Genomic DNA, 19,807 nt, shown 5'->3' with positions numbered 1-19,807 from the left:
GTAACTTATGGCATGTGCAGAATAGAGCTCTGTGCAGTTTTGTAATGTATGGAAGTAGTATTAAAAAAAAAAACTTGCATGAAAACCTGCATCTGTGATTGCAAAAATCAGTTTTACTCAAGTGATGCTGAAGTTAGCTGGCATGCGTGAAGGAATGATGCCTGTCGATGCAGCGCAGAGTTAAATAGCTGTTGCAAGCAAAAAACAAAACCGAGAGCAGGAGTGGAAGTCCTGAAGCTGTTGCCTGGCCTGCTGCGAGGAGGGTCTGTGAGCTGCTGGTGGGAGCCGCCTCTTTATCCTCGCTGCAACGCGAGCGCATTCATCGAATTCCAGGTGCATTCTTCCCCAGCTCTCCTTCGGAATCGACTTCCAGCAGCTCCACGTGCTTCAGGCAGATATTTGAGATATTTAGGAACTACCCAGAGCTTCATTCCCTAGGGTTCTGCTGACAAACAATAGCCGAGCAGACCCTCGCTTGGTAATTCAAATCTGGAAATCCCCAATCAGTCCAATTGTTTATGTAACCATTGTTTGTTTAAATTGGATGTTAAAAAAAAAAAAAAAGTGTATTTTCCTTTTTAACTTAAATCACTGGGTTTAGGAATAAATGCGTGTTGATGTCCCATATGGCTTCCAGAAGCCTGAAACTTCTTGGTCCTAATTGTGTGTGGGTTTTTTTTTTTTTTTTTTTGGTTAAGTGAATAGATAATATTTTGGACTATTGTTGAATGCTGTGGAAGTTATATTCTGATTTTTATTTTTCCTACTAGTGTAGGCTTTTTGCGTTACCCCTTAGGTTAGAATAGGACACTCTGCATTTAGGCAGGTCTTTGGCCAGCTGTGTTTGCGGCTGGCTTGGGCTCCGCTGAAGTTTATTGCGTTGGAATTAGCTCTTCTGTCAGCCGGTTGGAAGGCTTAGTTAAGGATAAGAACACGGTTAATAAAAAGTAAATTTGTCTGGCAATGACCCTCTCCCAAATAGCTGCAAATAATTGTCTTCATAATTAGCCTTAGGTGTAAGCTGTTTGTCTTGAGAGGCATGTTGTTTTGTATCCAGAGATTGTCTAAACTAGCGTTTCTGCAATTACTTGTCATGAAAATTATGCTAGCGCATAGCTCTGTAAAAATAATTCCCATCTGCAGGGATAAATACACGAGGGACAATTAAGTCTGAGCGCGGCTGAAAAAACCTTTTGAGTCTCCAAGACCTGGAATGAAGATTACTACTGTCAGCAATCTTATTTAATAGCAAACGTACTAATATAGCTCACCTAGTGGATCAAATCTCTTGAGAACCACAAAACTTTTGTTACGGATTAAGATAAAAATGGGCCTTGCTTTAAATCAAACCCGACTGAAACTTGATGGGAGCGTCAGGCAGGCTTCCTGCAGCACAGCCAGCGTGTTGGGGTGCTGCTGTGTGGGTTTTACCTGTACCGTGTTAAAAGAATTTGGGGTTTGAGTTTACAGGCACCGAAGTGGCATTTCGGGCACGCCGTCTGTTGTGCTGTGCTCTTGCAGAAGCATTGGGAAACGGCATGGAGAGGAGATCCGGGGGCAGCCCCTGCAGTCATTTGCCAGGGGGTGTGTGTCAAGGCTTTTAGAGGGTATGTCACATTTCTGAGACCGTAACGAATACTCTACCACATCAAAAAAAAAATATAAAAAATTTATATAAATAGCACCCAGCAGCTTGAGCTTTGCATCTCACTCACTTCACTAGCATGGGAAGAAATAAGTGAACAGAGGAAAGTCCTGAATACAGCACCTGACCTTAGGAAGCCCACAAAAGGAGATGAAAACAGCCCGGATTGAGTGCTGGTGGCATTTGCAGTGTACGATCATCACACTGATGCGCTCCGAGCGGATTAAAACGATTTGTGTTGCCAACTGGGTGAACGTGGGGATTTGGTCACGCAATTGTGAAAGGTTCTTTATGAGCACAGATAGAGTGGGTAAACACCGAGTGCTGCTTAACCAAAGAAACCCTATCTCCCTCTGCGTGTAATAAAAGGCAAATAAAATTTGTACCTGCCATTGGTTTGCACCTATTCTTTGCGTGCTGCCTCCTTGCCAAGCTGTGGGACGCACCACGCTGGCCGACAGCTGAGTTTTTCATTATTAAACCAAGAGGCTCCTTACAGGCTGCAGCGCGTTGCATATTTACGGCCGTTCTTCTGGGCTTTTGCCTCCCTTCCCTCCTGAATTACTGTGACTTCAACCTTTTAGTGGTTTGGTTGCATTAGACAAACGCAGGGAGTTACAACCTGTCACAGAGGCGCTTGAGCTTCCACGAATCGCTTGTTTCACTCCCTCCTGCAGCTTTTCTGGGGACTGATTTCTTTTTTTTTTATAGTTTCACCTCGACAGTTTCCTTGCGAAAGTCTTGCAGATAGAAACGAGGGGATGCGCCTTCATAAAAGATGGGAACGTTTTTACCTTCGTGGTCTCTCCTGTTCCAAAATCTGACGTTTCGAGGAGCCCAGGAGCTCAGCCTGTGAGAGCGGAGGTAGCTCATGCACAGCTTTCTTCTCCAGAAGATTTATGTCACGGGTTAAAGAGCCTGTTCATGGCGTGCAGGAACTCTCCTGTATTTTTACAGCTGGATGTTGGGAACACGCTGAGATTAATTCAAGACCATTTCCATAGTAATCTAATGCTTCCTAGTCCCTTTTGTTAGGGGGGGGAAAAAAAAAAGAACAATGCTGGTTCTTTCTTCTTTTTCTCTCTTCCGCCCGGTGCGAGGTGTGTTCTACTTTTCTTCCTCCTCCAGCATTGGTGGTGATGGTTAGGGAGCCGTGCGGGACCTGTTGCATAGCTCTAGGCACACACTGTGGTGTGGTACCCAGCCAAATGGTGCTGGTTGTCCTGGCAGATATTTCGAATGCGTTTTGGAGCCTGTTCACAGCTTCTGGTTACCATAAGCATCCGGAAATAACTGCAGTTCTCCGGATAGGTCCTGGGGCTGATCCCTGGCCATCGAGCACTAACCCCTTCCAGAAAGCTTTGGTCTGATGGCTGGGGCTCTAAATGCTGCTGCTCCGAGTGGGTCAGGGGCTGCAAAATGCGCAGTGACACCGCGGTGTGTGCCAGGCTTGTAAAAACCTCACCTCTAGACTTTGGGGGACTTAAAGTTTTCATGCCTGAGCTTTTGGTATAGCCACTGAAGGAGCAGCAATGCGGGAAGGAGCTGGGGGCAGAACGCCCTTTCCTATTGCCAGCCCCGGGGGAGAAGTGGGTGGCTGATGAAGGATGCCGCCCGTGGGTTGCTTTTACATCCTGAAGCTGTTTTCTTTCAGCCCTTGCCATTTACCTGAAGCAGGCGTGGAGCAGGATGGATGCCCCCTTGGCTCCAGCTGAGGTGGCTGAGCTCGGTTTCCTCAGCGGGCAGGAACTGGATCAAGTGCTTGGGCTCCTGGCCGGGAGAGCCACGGCCCCGATTTGGGAACAGGGGGGAAATAAAGCAGCCTCGGGATGCTTCCGTGACCCTCCTCCCTGATAAATAAAACGTGGTGGCTTCTCTCGGGGCACCCAAGGGCTCTGCTGGCTTCGGGAGCCCTGGGCGAGGGGCTGTGGGTTGGGGGGATGTTTGCAAGCAGCCAGGCGATGCTGGTGACTAACGCAACGTCTGCGGGGAGCACGTGGCTGTGTTGTGCTGTCGAGCAGGAAATGTCAGCTGTGTGTGTGTGCAGATCAGGGTTACCTTCTAAACCCTCTGAAGGTCTGCGCAGTGAGTCAAAAAAGCGCTCCGCTAAACTGCGGCGAGTTTCTGCAGAGCTGGTTTCTGCTCTTCTGCTCCTTGAAAGTTTTTCCTCTTTTCCTCACCCTCTCTCCAAACTTTAGATGCTGGGTACCAAAATGCACCATACCCTCAGCACACCCACTTTGTTTGATACCGGTTCTCCCGCTGCAGTTACACAAGCAGCTTAACCTTTTCTTGGCCAAATGGCCCCGATTTCCCCTGCACTGGTGCGATGTCTGGAGGAACAGGGATGTACTTGAGGACACAACACCTCCTTACCTGTAACTGCAGTTTGCAAATCTTTCCCTCTTTGATATCTGGATTTAACTCGAACCAACCTTGATTTATTTATTTTTTTTTTGCCTGTTCCTTCCTCTAGCATTAGGAAGGAGCAAACAAGCCTCTTGCCTGTGCTGATAAACAGCCAGAGGTAGGGCCGGGTCTCGTCCTGGTTATCCTGGCGTCGGGAGGAAGCAGCTGCACTGCCCCAAGCGAGCCGTGGCCGCCCAGGACCAGCAAGGCTTCCCCAAGCAAAACGCCTCGTGGCTTTGCTGATGTAGTTGAGCCAGCAAAGGGCTCGAATTGCCACGAGGTGTGGCAAAAAAAAACGTATGGACTGGTGCTTCCCGAGCCTTTGCTCTGCCTGCGGGGGGCTGCTGCCCTGGCGGGGAGGTTGGCCAGGAAAATGCAAACCGGAGCGAAACCACAAAGCTCTGTTGCTGGTTGTGATTGACTGTTGCTAATTGACCCATCTGTCGGTGCCCCTAACGTTGCAAGGAACATTTTTTGTGTTCTTCGCAAGGACTGTTTCAGGGTGGGGAAAATCTGAGGAATTTTGTTTGCTTTGGTTCGAGAGCCTGGCTGCGCGACCGGCCCTGCTGTCGGTGTGCTGACTCCTTACTCGCCTGTAACTTCAGAAATGGAGAACTTCCAGGGCGTAGCAGCAGTTTCTCACTTAGCTCAATTATTTCTTATTCCTCAGCATTTATTTATTTTTTTTTTTGCCAACGGGGCCTGTAAGTTTATAGCAAAACAAGCCCACGGAGCAGCTCCGGGAGCCGGCTGCCGCGGAGGGGATGCTTGATGGTGACGGTCACAGGCGGAGCCCTTCACTGCAGCTCCTCGTTCTGCTGAAGAAATACTTGCTAAGCATTGTGGTGTGCCTCTCCGTGTTTCAGAGCTGTTTGTTTCGCTTTCCTTTCAGCTGTCAACACTTCAGCCCGTAGCAGAGGTGTCTTGAAAGAGTAAGGCGTTGCGGCTCTTACGGAGTGCCTCGGCTGTTCCCGTTCGTGGCTCCGTGACAGGCCCGTAGTTGGAGGTGTGAAGTAGGTTTTTGGGGCTTGGGGAAGGGATGTCAGCAGCCTCCTGTGGGGAAGGGATGTCAGCAGCCTCCTGGAGGAGCTGAAGTCTTCGAGCCAGCCTGCAGCGAGGCTTCTCCCGGATTTGCAGCACGGTGGTTCGGTTCTGTTGGTGCAGTTCATCAGAGCACAAGTGTTGTGGCACAGTTAGGTAAATCTACCTGGGTGCATTCCTCATTAAGTACATGAATCATCTAATCTAGGACCATTAAATAACACAACCTATTTCAGTGCAGGGAAATAGTTCCTTTGGACACCCGTTTGGTGAAAATCTGGAGGTTTGAGGAGCTGGTAGGAGTTTCAGGCTGTTTTCATTAAAGCAGGGATAGTGTGCTTCCTACTAGGGCACTTCAGCTGTAAGAATTGATGGCAAAAGACCTTGAGTAACACATGTCTGAGTATTTAACGCAGTGAAGAACTGGAGAGGATGAGACCATTTGTACTCTGAAGGCTGTTTGCGAACGCCCGTGCTGAGTTTGGTTATTCAGCAGAGGGTATATTGCAGGACCCTGACATGCCGAATTAACTAGCACACACAACATCCTGCAAGTACTATTTAGAACTTGATTTTTTGGAATTGATGACAAAGTATTCAGGGTATTGAATGGCTTCACGCAGAAGATCCAGATAGCCGCTTGTGGCAACGGGTTGTAGGCGTCTTACTCTCACGGGATGTTTTGCGAGTCCAAAATTCCGCAGGAATATCATTTCAGCTCATGTCGTGGGCCTTGTTATGGTGAGTAAGCCACTATCAAGCGCTGAAACAGGCTTTAAAATAGAAACCGGGCTGGTGAGCTGACTTTCTGGCTCCTGCTTGACCGGCGGGGAAGTACTTAGTGCGCTCAGGCGATTGCTGGTTTCGCTGCTTTGCATAGTGCTTTTCTCAGTTCCTGAAGAAGTGAAGCAGTTTACAAGTCCTACCAGTTTGATTCATTAGCCCATACTGGGAGACAGTAAAAGACTGCAAATGAAGATGCTAATTACCAGAGGGCAAAGCCAAGCTGCCCTATCCAAAACAAAACACGTGGCTCTGATGGGAGAAGGGGAGTTAGCAGCTCGAAACTGAAGTTCCCTGTAACTCAGTAATGGTCATACACATGACCATTACACATGACTCAAGTTATAATTTCTTCTTTTTAGCATCAATCATTTCCCTCCTTTCCTTTGAACCTGTGTGGAATAGTTATGCTGCGTGGCAAAAAGTGAGAGAGGGACTTGAAAGTGAAGTAGGGTCCTGGAGTTAAGGGCTGGCGCTGCTTTTAAGTGCAAGTACTGGAAACTTGGGTATTGTCAATCCGTGATTTTTTTTTTTTTTTGACTTGCAGCTAGATGAATAAAATTGTTAAATGTTACAGACGTTAGCGGAAAACTGATTAGGAAATAGTTCTGTTTACAAGTTTAATTTTTTGTACTGGCAAGTTGTCCCGGTCTCAGTTTTTCACCAGTATTGCTGTCCTGAATTCCTTATGGCAAATGGAAATCCCTTGAAAATTGCTCGTTACAGACTTTGGAAGTGGATGCACCTCTCTGTGAGCAAGTCCTGGTTTCACTGCATGTCAGAAAATCAGTGGGAGAAGAGCAGTGGTGGTGTGCCTTGAAAAATGTTATGCTTAACAGGCTTAAGCCGCATCCTAATGTTAGTGTTTAGGCTGATGTAACTCGAATACTAATTTTTTGTTTTGTTTCTTTTAAGCAAATGGTTATGAGCCTTAGAGTTTCTGAACTGCAAGTACTTCTGGGCTACGCGGGGAGGAACAAGCACGGACGAAAACACGAACTTCTCACAAAAGCACTGCATTTGTTAAAGGCTGGCTGCAGTCCCGCTGTACAAATGAAAATCAAAGAACTCTATAGGCGAAGGTTCCCGCAGAAAATCATGACGCCTGCAGACTTATCTATCCCCAGCGTGCACTCGAGCTCCATGCCAGCCGCTTTGTCTCCGTCTACCATTCCACAGCTCAGTTACGATGGCCACCCCGCCACGTCACCGTTGCTTCCCGTTTCGCTCCTGGGACCTAAACACGAACTGGAACTCCCCCACCTCACATCTGCGCTCCACCCTGTCCATCCCGACATAAAACTCCAGAAGTTACCTTTTTATGACTTGTTGGATGAGCTGATCAAGCCTACCAGCCTAGGTAAGGTTGCAAACAACATTCGAAGGCTTTTTAAACTAGTAATGGAGGAATTAATCCGCTCGTGCAGTAACTGGTTAAATATTGCATCACATCGGTGTTTAGAGAATTGCTATTTTTGGTAACTTTTGGAACAGATTGTTCTACATGGAGAGGCATCTTACGTAACGCTCATTAGTTGCTTTAGCTGAGCCACTAAATGTGGTTCAAAGTTCTGTTATATTTAAGGGGTGAGTTTGAGAGGAAACAACTGAACCTTAGAAAAAGGAACTTAAAATAAAAACAACAACTCACATCTGTCTGCTTTGAGTGGTTTTTAAAAAACATTCAGCTTAATTATAAAAAAAACAAACCTTGAGTCCATCAGGCCCACAAAAATCTTCTCGTCTGTGCTGGGAAAGAATGCCAAGCTAGATATTTGCTGTGATTCCTTAGGGCCTGGACATCCGAGTTCAGGATGACTTATGGTTCTTTTGCTGTTGTGGCGACTTTTCTTGAAACTTTTTTTTTTTTTTTGATGAAGGTATAAATCACTCGCGTAGCTGCTGAGAATCATCTGATGCTTACAGAGCATTATATAACAGTGGGTGATTTTTCTGGTGTTGACTCCATGTAGCGCTTCAGAGCGTGGCTAACTTTTAATACTCGTAAATACTGCTGAAATACAATGGTCCTGTTGATTCCCGGAGGGGCTGCTCGGATGCTGGGGCCTTCTGCTGTCTTGAAACCCTGCACAAAAATCTCTGAGGACAGCCGGTAGGAGGAAGAGATTTCAGAGAGCAATAGGAAGGTGGTGACTGAAAAGGTTGCCCTTTGCAGAAGGGATCCCTCGTAAGCCAAAATGAGCAGGTAATTCACACTGATAATTACCCCAATAGTCTGAGCTGCTAAAGGAGGCCTGATAGTGAGCAGTGCTGGTTGTCTGCAGGCTTCTGAAGCCTGTTGCACAGTTGTCACACGCGTTTTAACTGCTGCATCTGAGACATTGTGAGGAAAAATAGAGAGTCACGCATTCAGGTCCAGGTATTCTTTTCAGAGGTATGCTGGATCTATTTAGCTCTAGTCTAAAATCTGATTGATGGGTAAGCATTCCAGGCAGTGCTGGTGGTACGGGATAATTAGGTACTTGGAATGTGTTTCATCACTTTTACATTATAAATACTTAAAAATAACGCTGTAATTTCAACAAGACATTCCAATACAGGAATTATGGCATGCATTTATTCCTAGATGCGGTAAGAACGCTTGGCTGTCAGCACCGTGCCTGCCAAACCAGCCCCGAATTAAGAGACCATAATTCACGCTCTGTCATTTCTTATTGCTTGAGGAGTTCACATACTATAGGAGATTTTTTTTTCCCCACTTTGTGGACTCTGAGTGCTAGGGTAAGAAAACGGAAGTGGATGAAACTCCAACCAAGCACCTTCTGAGTAATCTATTTTGTTTTTTTTTCGGTTAATGTTTGGGGTTTTTGTTTTGCACATGCATTCTTCGTCTTTCTGTCTGTCTGAAGCAGTCCTGTTAAAAAGCTGATTTACCCTGTGCTTTGCAGGGAAGAGAGCTTCAGTGTCCATGCATGTGAGAGACATTTGTTTCCTTTTGTGATGGAAAGTAACGTGGCTACGGATTGTAAAATTGTTAACTGTAAATGTCATGAGGGCGTTTTAAAGTAATTAATGTATATGTTGATGACAAAAACGATTGGATTAATAACCAGCAACATGCATTTTTATGCACTTTAACAGTATCCCAGAACGGCTGAGCCCTCTGGCTCCATCTGGTCCTCTCCAGGTGGTCCAGGCAGGGCTACCTGTGGGGGCTGCCCAGGGCAGAACAACTTGGAGCAATGGGCTGTGCAGCTCAGGGGCTTTAAATGGAAGTGCAGAGCGGACTTGGATTTCTAACTACATAAAAAAAAAAGCAATTAATTGTATCAATTTCTACAGTTACTGGCTCTCCAATTAAAAAAAAAAAATAAAAATGATTTTGTGAATATTTGCCCCAAATGGTTAGAGCTTCCTCGGTGCTGCAAGCAGTGTGAGTTTCCTCAAGTACCAAATTTCGAGGTTCTCTGGCTCTGTTTCCGAATGGCAGATGCATGCTGCAAACTCAGAACTTCTCCTTGGCTCCTGGCCAGCATTGCAGGCTCTCCTGCTTGCTCTTCCCCGGCAGATTCGTCATGAGGTGGCACAAGAAACTTTGAGTTTTACTTCGTTTCCCTGCACCGCAAGAACAAACTTAGGAGCTGATGAGGGATTTTGGATGATCGTCTCCCTGCTGAAGTGGAACCTGCTGGAATGGCAGAGATGTGTGAGAGAGAATGAGGAAAACCCCACTGGTTTGGCAGTATTTGGATTCTTCTGAAATAATAGTTACGTAGAAATTGGGTGAAGCACATCTTTGGATGTGATTCTCCCTTGGTCTTTCTCTATTCAAGGTGGGGCTGTTTGAAGATTGCCCTTGGTAGTCCTCTGTCCCCTCCAGAAGTAATTGTGAATTAGACAAACAATAATTTGACAAAGCCGTGGGGAAGGGAGTCGCAGAGCAGGGCACTGGAGCATGCGTTCTGTGCCCAGCTACTGTACGCAGGTAGGCAGTGCGCAAGCTAATGTGAATAACAGATAAGGAAATTAAGTCTGCTAACTATTATTTTCGATGCGAAGAACAAAAGGAGGAAATGGATGTTACCTTCTTACACTCGCTTCCTCAAAATGTAGCTCTGACCTGCGATAAGATCCCTGTGCTGGCAGCTGGCTGGGCAGGACTCACATGGAGGAGGGAACTCGGTGCTTTATCTCCCGTGCCCTGCTCACCAGCAGCTGAGGAGCCTTTCTGCAACGCCTCTGCCTCTGAAACACGTGCAAAAAATCAAGGGCAGAAGGCTTCTGATTAACTTTTTATTTATTTATTTATTTTTTACTTTCTCTGGCTCCAGCAGCCCATAAAACTGGAAGCAGCGAGTGGGATGCTTGCGGAGCTGCCTAGCTAGTTGAGCTTGTAAACTCGGCCTCTGCTACTTCAACCTGCTCGTCTTTGAAGAGCCCCAGATAGCACCTAGGTGCTGCTGACGGTGGGACTCCTCTCCTGCTGCTGCCCTGCTCGGTTAGCACAGTCTCTTGCTTTGCCTTCCGAGCGTTTCAAGCACAAAACCCCTGCGTGGTGCTCTCGGAGCCCTGCAGCTAACACTGGCAGTCATGGTTGTGTCAGCTGGGCTTGGGGGGTGACAGCGTTCTCCTTATCCCAAAAAGACTGTCAGGTGCCTTGCTTAGCTCAGAGGAGGAGCAGCTCTCCAAATGCAGTGCAGTTTGATCCATATTTGATAAGTCATCCTCACTGCAAAATCAAGGAAGCACCCATCTTTGGTATTTTTGTGCACGAGTCGACAAAGGATGCTCAGTTACGAAAATGTGTGGTTGTGGGTGAATCTGTACCCTGAGCTCTTGCAGCACTAAGGAGAGCCTGGGCACACTGCTCTGTGGTGAACAATTCCATGTCATCCAGTTTTTTTTTGGAGGAAGAGAGATCCCATTTGGCCTCGGTGAATGTATGAAAACTGCCTCTCTCCTTGGTTTTCCACTTAGGAACTCCTTTAAATAGGAGAAGTTTGGTTGTTAGTTTCTCAAGCGAAGCTGCAGCTTTCACTTATTTTTTTTTCCTTATTTTCAGCCCTCAGTGAGTGCATAGGCACGGCTAATTGGTTGGTTTTTAAGCGTGGGGCCAATTTTCTAAAAGAAACTTCTATCACAGATAATATCTCGTGTGTGGTGAAATGTGTTTACTATGAGCTGAGTAATGAGTACCCAAATTCTGCCAGATTCTTAGGGAAGGGACATCAGATCGTTAAACAACATCTTAAAAATCCTTCTTGTTATAGCATATGTCATTGCTAATTGCCTTAGCTCTGCGGTTGTTCCAAAAAGCGCTGTGACTGGGTTACAGGTCTTTGTTTACCTGTCTGTACCGGGAGATTAACCTTTTCTTTGCAATTTCAGGGATTAAAGAGGTTACGGGCTATGCTGTGGGATGTACGTACACACTCCTGTAAAGCTGTCTGGAACACGTAGGGAAGATCAGCCTGGAATTTGTGCTTCTGTGCTAAGTGATGCGGAACACGATGGTGGGTCTTAAATCAGGGCCCTAAATCGGAGCTGTGGAAATGGGGCTTTTTGCCTACGTTTCTTTGCACGCGATTGATCAAGGACACGATGCCTTCCTGAAGGCAGAGCCTGAAACTGATCTGACCGAAATCTTCAGGGTGGCTGTAGTTCTAGCTACAGCTATAAAACAATTTAAATCAGGTAGAAATCTAGGTTGGAAGGTATAAAAGTTTTGTTTGGCGAGTGTTTCACCCTTTCGTCTATCAGCAGGCTGATCTGTTGCTGTGTCTAATCGGTATCATGGTTTAGATGAAAGTCACGCTTTTACTGTCTTCTCTGTTTGTTATTTTTTTAAATGTGCTTTGCGGGAGGAAGTTCAACAAAATACTCCATTCTCAGCTCGGGCCTGAGCCATCTGACTTCCTGCTCGACAGCGTTTAATTGTGCAAGAGTGAGCTGAAATCTTCGCTCCTGCTTCGTGCTGGAGCAGAGCTCGAACTACAGCGCGCTGGGCTTTCTCTTTTTGGCTTCGGCTTTTATTTGCATGTGGTATGCTTCAAGGTCACATATAGAGAATCTTTCCATCGACTGCAGCCTGTTTCTCTCGAGTATGAGGTAGTTTTACCCAGCTGTGTTAAAAGAAAAGGAGAATTATTTCTTCCTCTTCACCCCAGCAGATTGCTGTCTCCCCATGCTTGGATGCCCAGGTTCCGGGACCCAGGACTCTGATATAAATGGAGCTAGGAAGCTACCTCGCTTCCCAGGATCAGATTAGGGTATCTTTTTGATAATTTTAGTAGAAGGAATTATGGCAGACCACACAGTTTACTCAAAATACACGAGGAATCCATGAGCACTCGGTGAATAAGCTCGGAGCAGGATCCGAGTGTGCTGGGGCTCGGGAGTGTTGCTCACACAGCGTGAGGGAGGAAGCTGTGCTATTACAAGGTGTATTTTTAAGACTTCCACTTGCAGCTGAGACGCTGGTATCGCTTCACAGATGCTAGAAGTGCTGCTGGGACTTCCAGCCTTCAGCTTGGACCCTTACAGATACTTCAACCTCCCGTTAGGGTGGCTTTCAGGAAAAGGTGTTGTGGGTTGTGCTGCTCGTAGTACCGAGCTCAGCAGGGACTCTGTTATCTAATCATAAACTTCATATTTATTGTTTTGCCTTCCTCCTAGGATTATAAAACTCGTTGCTAGCTTGTTAAGACCAAAAGCACGCTAGAATGGGGGTGGGCCTTGCAGTGATGTGGCGGTGCCAGCTTCGTAGCACGGCTCCCTTGGGGTCCTTACCCACTGCCTGTGCTCACAGGGGTAGAAGCCAAGACTACCCAGCCCGAGTGGCAGCAGTGGAGTTTTTGGGACATGCATTGAGGTGTCTGGGTCAATCAAGAGGCTTGAGCAGGGTCTGGAGGCTCCGGTGGGCTCCTTCCCTCCAGCAGCGTGATGGAAAAGGTCTGCAGTGGGGATCTGTGGGCCCATGGGGTTTGGGGCCACTTAGTGCATGGGGTGGGATGGCAGGGGGAGAGCCCTGGCACTCACAGTCGGCGTGGAGCTGGCCCTGTTGGTCGCCAGAAATCCATGTTGCTCAGAAACGCAGGAGTATGTGACCGACATAAAGAAAACAAACCCAAAACCCCATAAATGTCTGTCCAATTGCACGGAGCTTCCAGCTGATCTAGTCTTTTTATACAACATATCATGAGAAGTTATAAAATGCATAATACTTATGAATTAATTGTAGCCCTTGGAGTATTTCCAGGCTATTTCTGTACGTGTATATTTAGGCACTGTTTCAAATAAGCTCTCTTTACTCCCTGCCTTTCCCACCCCCACTGTAGCTATGCCTATTGCTTCTGAGTATTAACTGTTAGCAGCGGTGACTAAAGTCAAGTAGAATCTGCAAATGGTCCTCAGAGATGAGTGCAGCAGACTGACCAGAACCCGAGCTCATTTTTTATCAGTTTTAAGCCCCAGGATGTGATGCTGTCACTTGACAGCAATGCTGTGTGGTTGTGAGGGCAGCTGTAAGCCGTGGAAGCGGGCTGGGAGCTGGGCCCTGCAAACAAAGGCAGAATGGGTTTAAATTTCCTTAAAACACTTCCCTCTGAGGGGTCTCGAAGTGCCTCGAGGTGTCAAGGTTGTGCGGTGTCTGCTGGGGTAAGTGGTTGGGGTGAAGTAAAGGAACTGAGGGATGGCAGCAAGCAGGGGGGTGATGCAGAAGCGGTGGCTGGGGACACGCAGGGTGGCAGGAGCTGGGCTCGGCGGTGGTCCCGGTGCCCACAGCTCAGGTAGGAAGAGCCCTGTGCAGCCCCACGGCCCTGCTCTGCCCTGCCTGGCACCCGGTCCTGCTTCAAACAGGGCTGGTGCAGCTCTGGTGGCCCTCAGGAGTTGGGTACGAGGAGGTGAGACCCAGAACGGGTTGCCCGGAGAGGTGGCGGTGAGTACCCCATGGCTGGAGGTGTCCAAAGGTGTTTTGGTGGGGGCTGTGGGTGGCCTGGGCCCATCACAGGGCCTTGGGGCAGGGTCCTTGTCACCCCCAGCACCTCTGGGCCCGCTTGGTGTGGCGGCGGTGCTGCTCGGCGCTGAAAGGCTGCGGTTAATGGGAAGGAAGCGCTGGCGGATAAACACTTGCATTACCCACGAGCTTCATAAATTGTGGTGGTTTTAAAAGCGCTACTGGGGCATCCGGAGGTGCTGCGGGTCCCCAGTGAAGGTGTATCGGTGTCTCCTCGGTTCTGCGCCACTCAGAAGCTTGCTTTTTCCCCCTGTGGCTATTACCAGGTGCTGTAACATGCATTCGGTCTCACCTCCCAAAAATCTCCAAAAATCAGGCGTGCAACTGAGCCCCTTCCTGGATCGATGCAAGAGGACTTGGGCGAGCTGCATTACCAGTATTTACGTACATGGTGTTATGAATTTCCTGGTTCTCTTGCTGCTGAGCACAACCCAAAGCCTGCCTGAATTTTGCCTTTTTAAAAGGTGAATGTTTGCTGTGCCTCCATCTGAACACGGCAATTTTCTTCCTAGCGTGGAGCCGGCGTGTTAAATTTTCAGCGGTGCTACTTGAAAGGGGCTCGAACGTGAATTGGTACAACGCCTTCTGCAGGAGCTGGAAAGGACGAAGAAACAAAATGTCTGGTGCAACAAAATGAGGCACCTTACGCTGGGGGGGGAGATGCACACGAGTATTTATGTTGGGTTGACAGCTTCTGCGGCGCTTAGGCTTTTCTGGTCAATATTTTGACAAAATTAACTGATCAAAATTACGTACTCGATTAGCTCAGTGAATAACCAATTAGACAGCTCTTGTTTAGCTTACAGCATCGAGCAAAAATTTGCTGTAGTGTTGCTCCTCTTGCTTAACATAACTGTTGCTGCTCCCAGAAATAAACATGCGATTATTCCGAATCGCTGGGAAAAGGCCAAATCAGAGAGCTCAGGCCAACAGAAAAGCGAAGGTAATTGTTATGCTATGAAATGCAAGCTTAATTTTAGCCGGTGTGTTTCTGCATAAGAAATTAATGAGTTCCCTTTGCTATTTAATAAGCTACTCCCCGTGCAGATGGATGAAGATCAGCCTCAGTTTATTGCCCATCTGATGGTCAGCTGCTGTCGCGTTAGGAAGCATCGGAGCCTGCAGCTTCGGTGAAGGCGTGCAGGTATCTGGGTTTGAATGGGACTTTAAAGGCTGGCTTTTTCCTCAAGACAGCGAGAGGTATTTCACTGCAGAGAGATTGTGTGGCTATTTTTAGCTGTGGGTACTGGTGAGGTGGAACAGAATATTTTTAGAGCTGGGGAAAATGCAGCCACTTGAGCTGCATTCGAGCCACTTCTTTTTTCACTCTGATGCTGTAGATTTTATTTTGTTTCAAAATAAAGAGTAGAATTGGTAGATTTATCGTTATTACTTATATTCATTATCTTCATATATAAAATATTCATATAGATTTTTTAATAAAGTGTTCTAGCCCTATGAATGGTATTCCAATGTATTAAACTAGTTTTTGCTCAAATTTTGAAAACTCATCACTCGTGTGAAATGTTCAATAAAATATGCAAGCAGCAAGGCGTAATTGAGTCACTCTCCCTTAATGCATACCAATCCCATATGTTGTTTGGATCATTACTTGAAGGAGGAAAGCACGAAATAATTCGGGAGACTGTGGTGATAGTGAAATGGTAAAAAAAAAGAATTATTTTGGAGGAAAAACACTGCTCTGCAATGTTTGTGCAACGTTTCGGCATGTTAGCACGTCTTGCACTGATGCTGAGGACCTGCAGAGGCAACAGATCTGAGCATGTGCTGATTCCTGATGAATGTAGGTACGTGTCCACAAGGAAACGTGTATTTTCTTCGTTGCTCTTCCCAGCTCGAAGCTGGTTGAATGAAGTAGTAGCGAATCGTTCCCTGCAGCACCCCCTGTGAGCTGGGAAGTGGGTATTTGTATGGCTTGTCTGAGACCGTTCCCGCTGATGCTCATTTAATTATACAGGTTTGCTCGGAAAGCTTTTCTCGTATGCACTTTCAAAAATGTACCCTTCCAAATTCCTGAATTATTCAGGAAACTTTTTAGCAGCAAGGTGAAGCGATACTTGCGATTCATGGCATTTTTTTTTTTTAATTCTTTGTTCTTAATATGTAAATGCAGAACAAAAACCCATCCGCTAGACGTTCGTGCGCCATGCCTCCTCCCTGAGATTGCAGAGAAGTGGCCTACAAACCCCTCCTGCAAGCTCTAGCGTTCACAGAGTGCTGGAGAAAAGGTTATAAAATTGAATAATTTATAATTATGGGGAAAAAAAAGCTTCTGGCAACTTTTGTCAGGGTGTTCATATGAACTGTTGCCTTGGCTAGATTCCAGCTTTATTAGATTACAAATTCTATTTTAATCTGCTCGGTTTGCAGTTGGGGATCTATTTCTGCTTTTCTTTTGTTAAATAATCATAGCTGTTTGCGGGGCATGGTTGGAGGTTTTTAGCCATAAAAAAAATGATTTTCTAGTATGAAACTCTATTTTCTTATTTCTGGTTTTAATTGTACTCCAGAACTGTGAAAATAAACCCTGTTTGTCTTGTCAGGATCTGTTTGGTGTTCCTAAATCCAGCAGATAACACCAGATGAATTAAGAGAAACCTGTTATCTCTTCTACACTCTTGAAGTCCAGGCTTCCAGTATCTCTTCTGTGGGAGATCTGAAATCCTTAGAAATGGGAGCTCGTACAGTCAGAGATGAGCTTGGAAGCTTCGCATTGAGTGGTGGAGCTGCTAAATTAGCTCCGTTTAATTTGTTTTGTTGAAACTTTCATGCATCGTTTGTAGGGTAAATAGATACAGAAATAATAGATAAGGATATAAAAAGATAGTGAGGAAATGTATGGGGAAAACCACAAATGAAAAAAAAATAAAATAAAATCCTCCTTCCCCTCCCGGGACAGCCTTGCGCTTTGTTAGCAGCACGCCTTGAGGATGCGTGAGCTGTCACCCCACACCCCCTAAAAACAGGAGGGGGAAGAAAACAACCTGAAAAACCAAGCCCCAAACCCTCGGGTTTCCACTGTTGCTCCTGGCTGTTTGTTTGCTCTTGCTGGTTCCCAGTATGCCAAGAGCATAATGTAGAGGTGCTGGGCGGTGTGGCCGCACGTCGTCGTCCTCTGGCTGCACTGCTCCATCCATCAAGGGTTTTGCAGTCTTTTAAGATCAGCGTTTGGATCATCTTGCACTAATTAACAAGTTGCTTCTTCCTCCTTTGCATTTTGGCCTCACTCCCATGGTAATCGCAAGGCTTGCTTGTACACAAAGCAGCAGATTGGAAACGCTGCGAGGGGGATTAATGCTGCTTCCCGGGGAGGGAAGGCTGAGCGGCGCGTGGTGGAGCTCATCGCTGATCACTGGGGCCGTGGACTTGTGCTTACAGATGTTGGGATGAGTGCATCTGAAGGTAACAGCCAGTGTAAGAAGTACTGCTGGGGGCTGGCTTGCTCTTGGAGCTGCAGCTGGCAATGTTAGGAGGAAACCAGCCCAGCCCCAAAGCTTTCCTCCGTCCCTTTTTTGCTCGCAGTGGGCTCTAGTTAAGGGTCAGTTTAATATGTGCAGCACAGTTCTTGGTATTGCTCACCTCTTTGATGTTTTAAAGCTTTTGGGTTTCTGTTGCAAAAGAACTTGATTCAAGCAGAGGCAGTTCACTGCCTTACCTCCAGAACTGCAGCTTGTGAAGATGACTTGAATTACCAAAGCTCCCGTGTCAGCACTGAGGAAGAAACTCTCATTTTCTGCCATTTTAATACATAATGTTTTAACTTCACCGATGCAGGAACGTGATGAAACTGAAGCTGGAAACTCACTTCAGAGAATCAGAATGGCTTGGGCTGGCAGGGACCTCAAAGACCACCTTGTGCCAACCCCTGCCACGGGCAGGGACACCACCCGCTGGATCAGGTTGGCCAGGGCATCATCTAACCTGGTCCTGGACACCTCCAGGGATGGGGCATCCACAGCTTCTCTGGGCAAAATCCCACTATTTAGCAAAAATAAGCATTATTTTAGTACTAGCCAGTAACGAACAGAGGGAAGGGAATGAATTTTGGGATCACTTCTGCTGGTCTGCTTTGTGTTCCTCGCTACACCAGAAAGCCTTTGCAGAAATCTGTGTTAATTCTGCCCTTAAATTGGGAATGCTGCAAAAATGGAGCAGGCCAAAAGTTGAGCAGCTGAAAGGGAAACAAGATTACTTGGGAAATCTGGTTTTAGACTTTCCTTTTGTGAGTTTTGGTAACTGCTGTTTAACTTTCTTAGTTTTTAGTGAAGGTAGCCTTAGCTCGATGCCTTGTCCTTATATTAAAGGCATTGGAGTTAGCAACAAGAGCTTCCAGAGACCTTCCAGAACTTCTCTAAGAAAACCAGAGCTGGCAATTTTTAGGATAAAGCAGATAATACATAAGAAGAAAAATAAATTAATAAATTCAGGCTACCTTAAAAATGTAAAAAATATGAAATAATTTATATTCATCCCATTCTCTGGCCCGCAATGCATTATTTAACATAACTGACTTATCTCGCCTTGATTACAGGACATCACTCTGGTCCTCCCTTTTGTAACTAAAAGTAGCTATAACTTTTATTGTTTGTGGCCCGTATATGACATCTTTTATAACACATTGCGTAAGCTGTGTTTGCATTTCCTGCAAATCTTTACACTGTGATATTATGGCTGGCTGTCATCTCGAGTCCTGCATGTTTTCACTTGAAGAAATGGAACTGAGAATATATTAAAATAAAAATGGTGTTGGGTGACACTGCAGGCAGGAGTGTAAGGAAACATTCACTTGAGGCTGTGCTGCACCCCAGCCCAGCGAGAGCTTTTGGACCTGACAGCACAACCTGTTATTAATACCTGTGCTTTATTTCCTATTTCTGCACTCCAGGGAGCACTCACGGTATGCCCGTTATGATATTTGTGTAGGAAACGACTAGTAAAAAAAATAAATACATGTATATAAAAAACAAATATTTTGTCATATAACTTAATGCTTCTAGAAACACTGGCTATAGGTAATATTTTCACAAAAATAGAGGTTCAGGATACATTGCCTATTCTTGCCCATCTGGCTTTAGAGCAGCTGATAAATGAACTGCATGTGGATGCTGCATGTAATGTAATAAAATGCAAAGGTCTTGTACTGCTGTCATACGAGAAAGGTATAAATGTAATTTCGTGTGATTGCTGCTGTTAATATTTATACGAAGTCAGCGTCTCTCCTTTTGTTGGTTCCAGCCTACCACATGCTGTTTTTAACCAAGGATCTGAAGTATCACCCTGAAGTATTCACTCAGCTGTCACTTAAGAATGAGTCAGGAAATGTATTGTAGTAAAACAAAAAAGGATAAATTTTTATTAGGCTATGAACAATGGTTCTGTACTGAACATTCAAATGCTAATAACGAAATCGAACGGTGAACTTGCTCATCAATACGGGTATTGAAATGAAAGTTGTCACCTGTCAGACACTTCTCTGGGAAGATGGTGATGCTTTTGGTGTGTGTTTTTTTTTCATTTTCATAGCCATTGGGTATGGTTCTGCTGGGTGGTGGTGCCTGCAGCCCCCCAGAAGGGGTGTCTGATATAAGCACTCCGTTGGAGCTGTTTGCATATTATATGTTTGGTGCATCTAACTCCACAAAATAGATTCTGGAAATGTGAGAAGTTGCATGCCTTGTACTTGTCTTTCTGCAAGCTTTTACAGGGTAATCCATGATCTCATGTGTTAAAGGAAATGAAGTGATTGAGACTTCCTAAGAGGGTTGTTTTTATTTAATATCAAAGAATGCTTAATGTTGAGTTACCGTGACTGATGGTCTTAAGCTGATTTATCTCAGTTTTGCTGGTGTCTGTATTGCTTTTTTAATGTATACTTTATATATGAATATAACATCTGTTTATTGTGTTTTTATTTACAAGAGGGATTAAATGGC

The 19,807-nt window shown here is 45.9% G+C and overlaps 1 protein-coding gene and 1 long non-coding RNA gene across 7 annotated transcripts in view; one reads left to right on the top strand and one right to left on the bottom strand.

The window, feature by feature from the left end:
- The window catches only part of PIAS1 (protein inhibitor of activated STAT 1), a 52,844-nt gene that overhangs the window by 12,251 nt on the left and 20,786 nt on the right, over positions 1–19,807 (top strand). For 3 of the 6 annotated variants that reach the window (XM_084532317.1, XM_084532313.1, XM_084532315.1), the window contains exon 2: positions 6,794–7,238. In XM_084532317.1, the coding sequence (XP_084388443.1) occupies positions 6,794–7,238 (445 nt within the window). Of the gene's footprint in view, positions 1–4,008; positions 4,024–6,602; positions 6,630–6,793; positions 7,239–19,807 lie in introns of those variants that run through there. The other 3 variants (XM_084532316.1, XM_084532312.1, XM_084532314.1) reach the window with 2 other exon arrangements.
- LOC311442750 lies at positions 790–11,314 on the bottom strand. The gene is made up of 2 exons (XR_014696825.1): positions 7,589–11,314; positions 790–1,208 (listed from the first exon to the last, which is right to left on the bottom strand). It is a non-coding gene; the product is annotated as an uncharacterized lncRNA (long non-coding RNA).

The sequence above is a fragment of the Aythya ferina genome (assembly GCF_964211825.1).
Source record: "Aythya ferina genome assembly, chromosome: 11".
Taxonomy (NCBI): Eukaryota; Metazoa; Chordata; class Aves; order Anseriformes; family Anatidae; genus Aythya; species Aythya ferina.
This window is presented reverse-complemented; position numbering and strand designations above follow the sequence as displayed.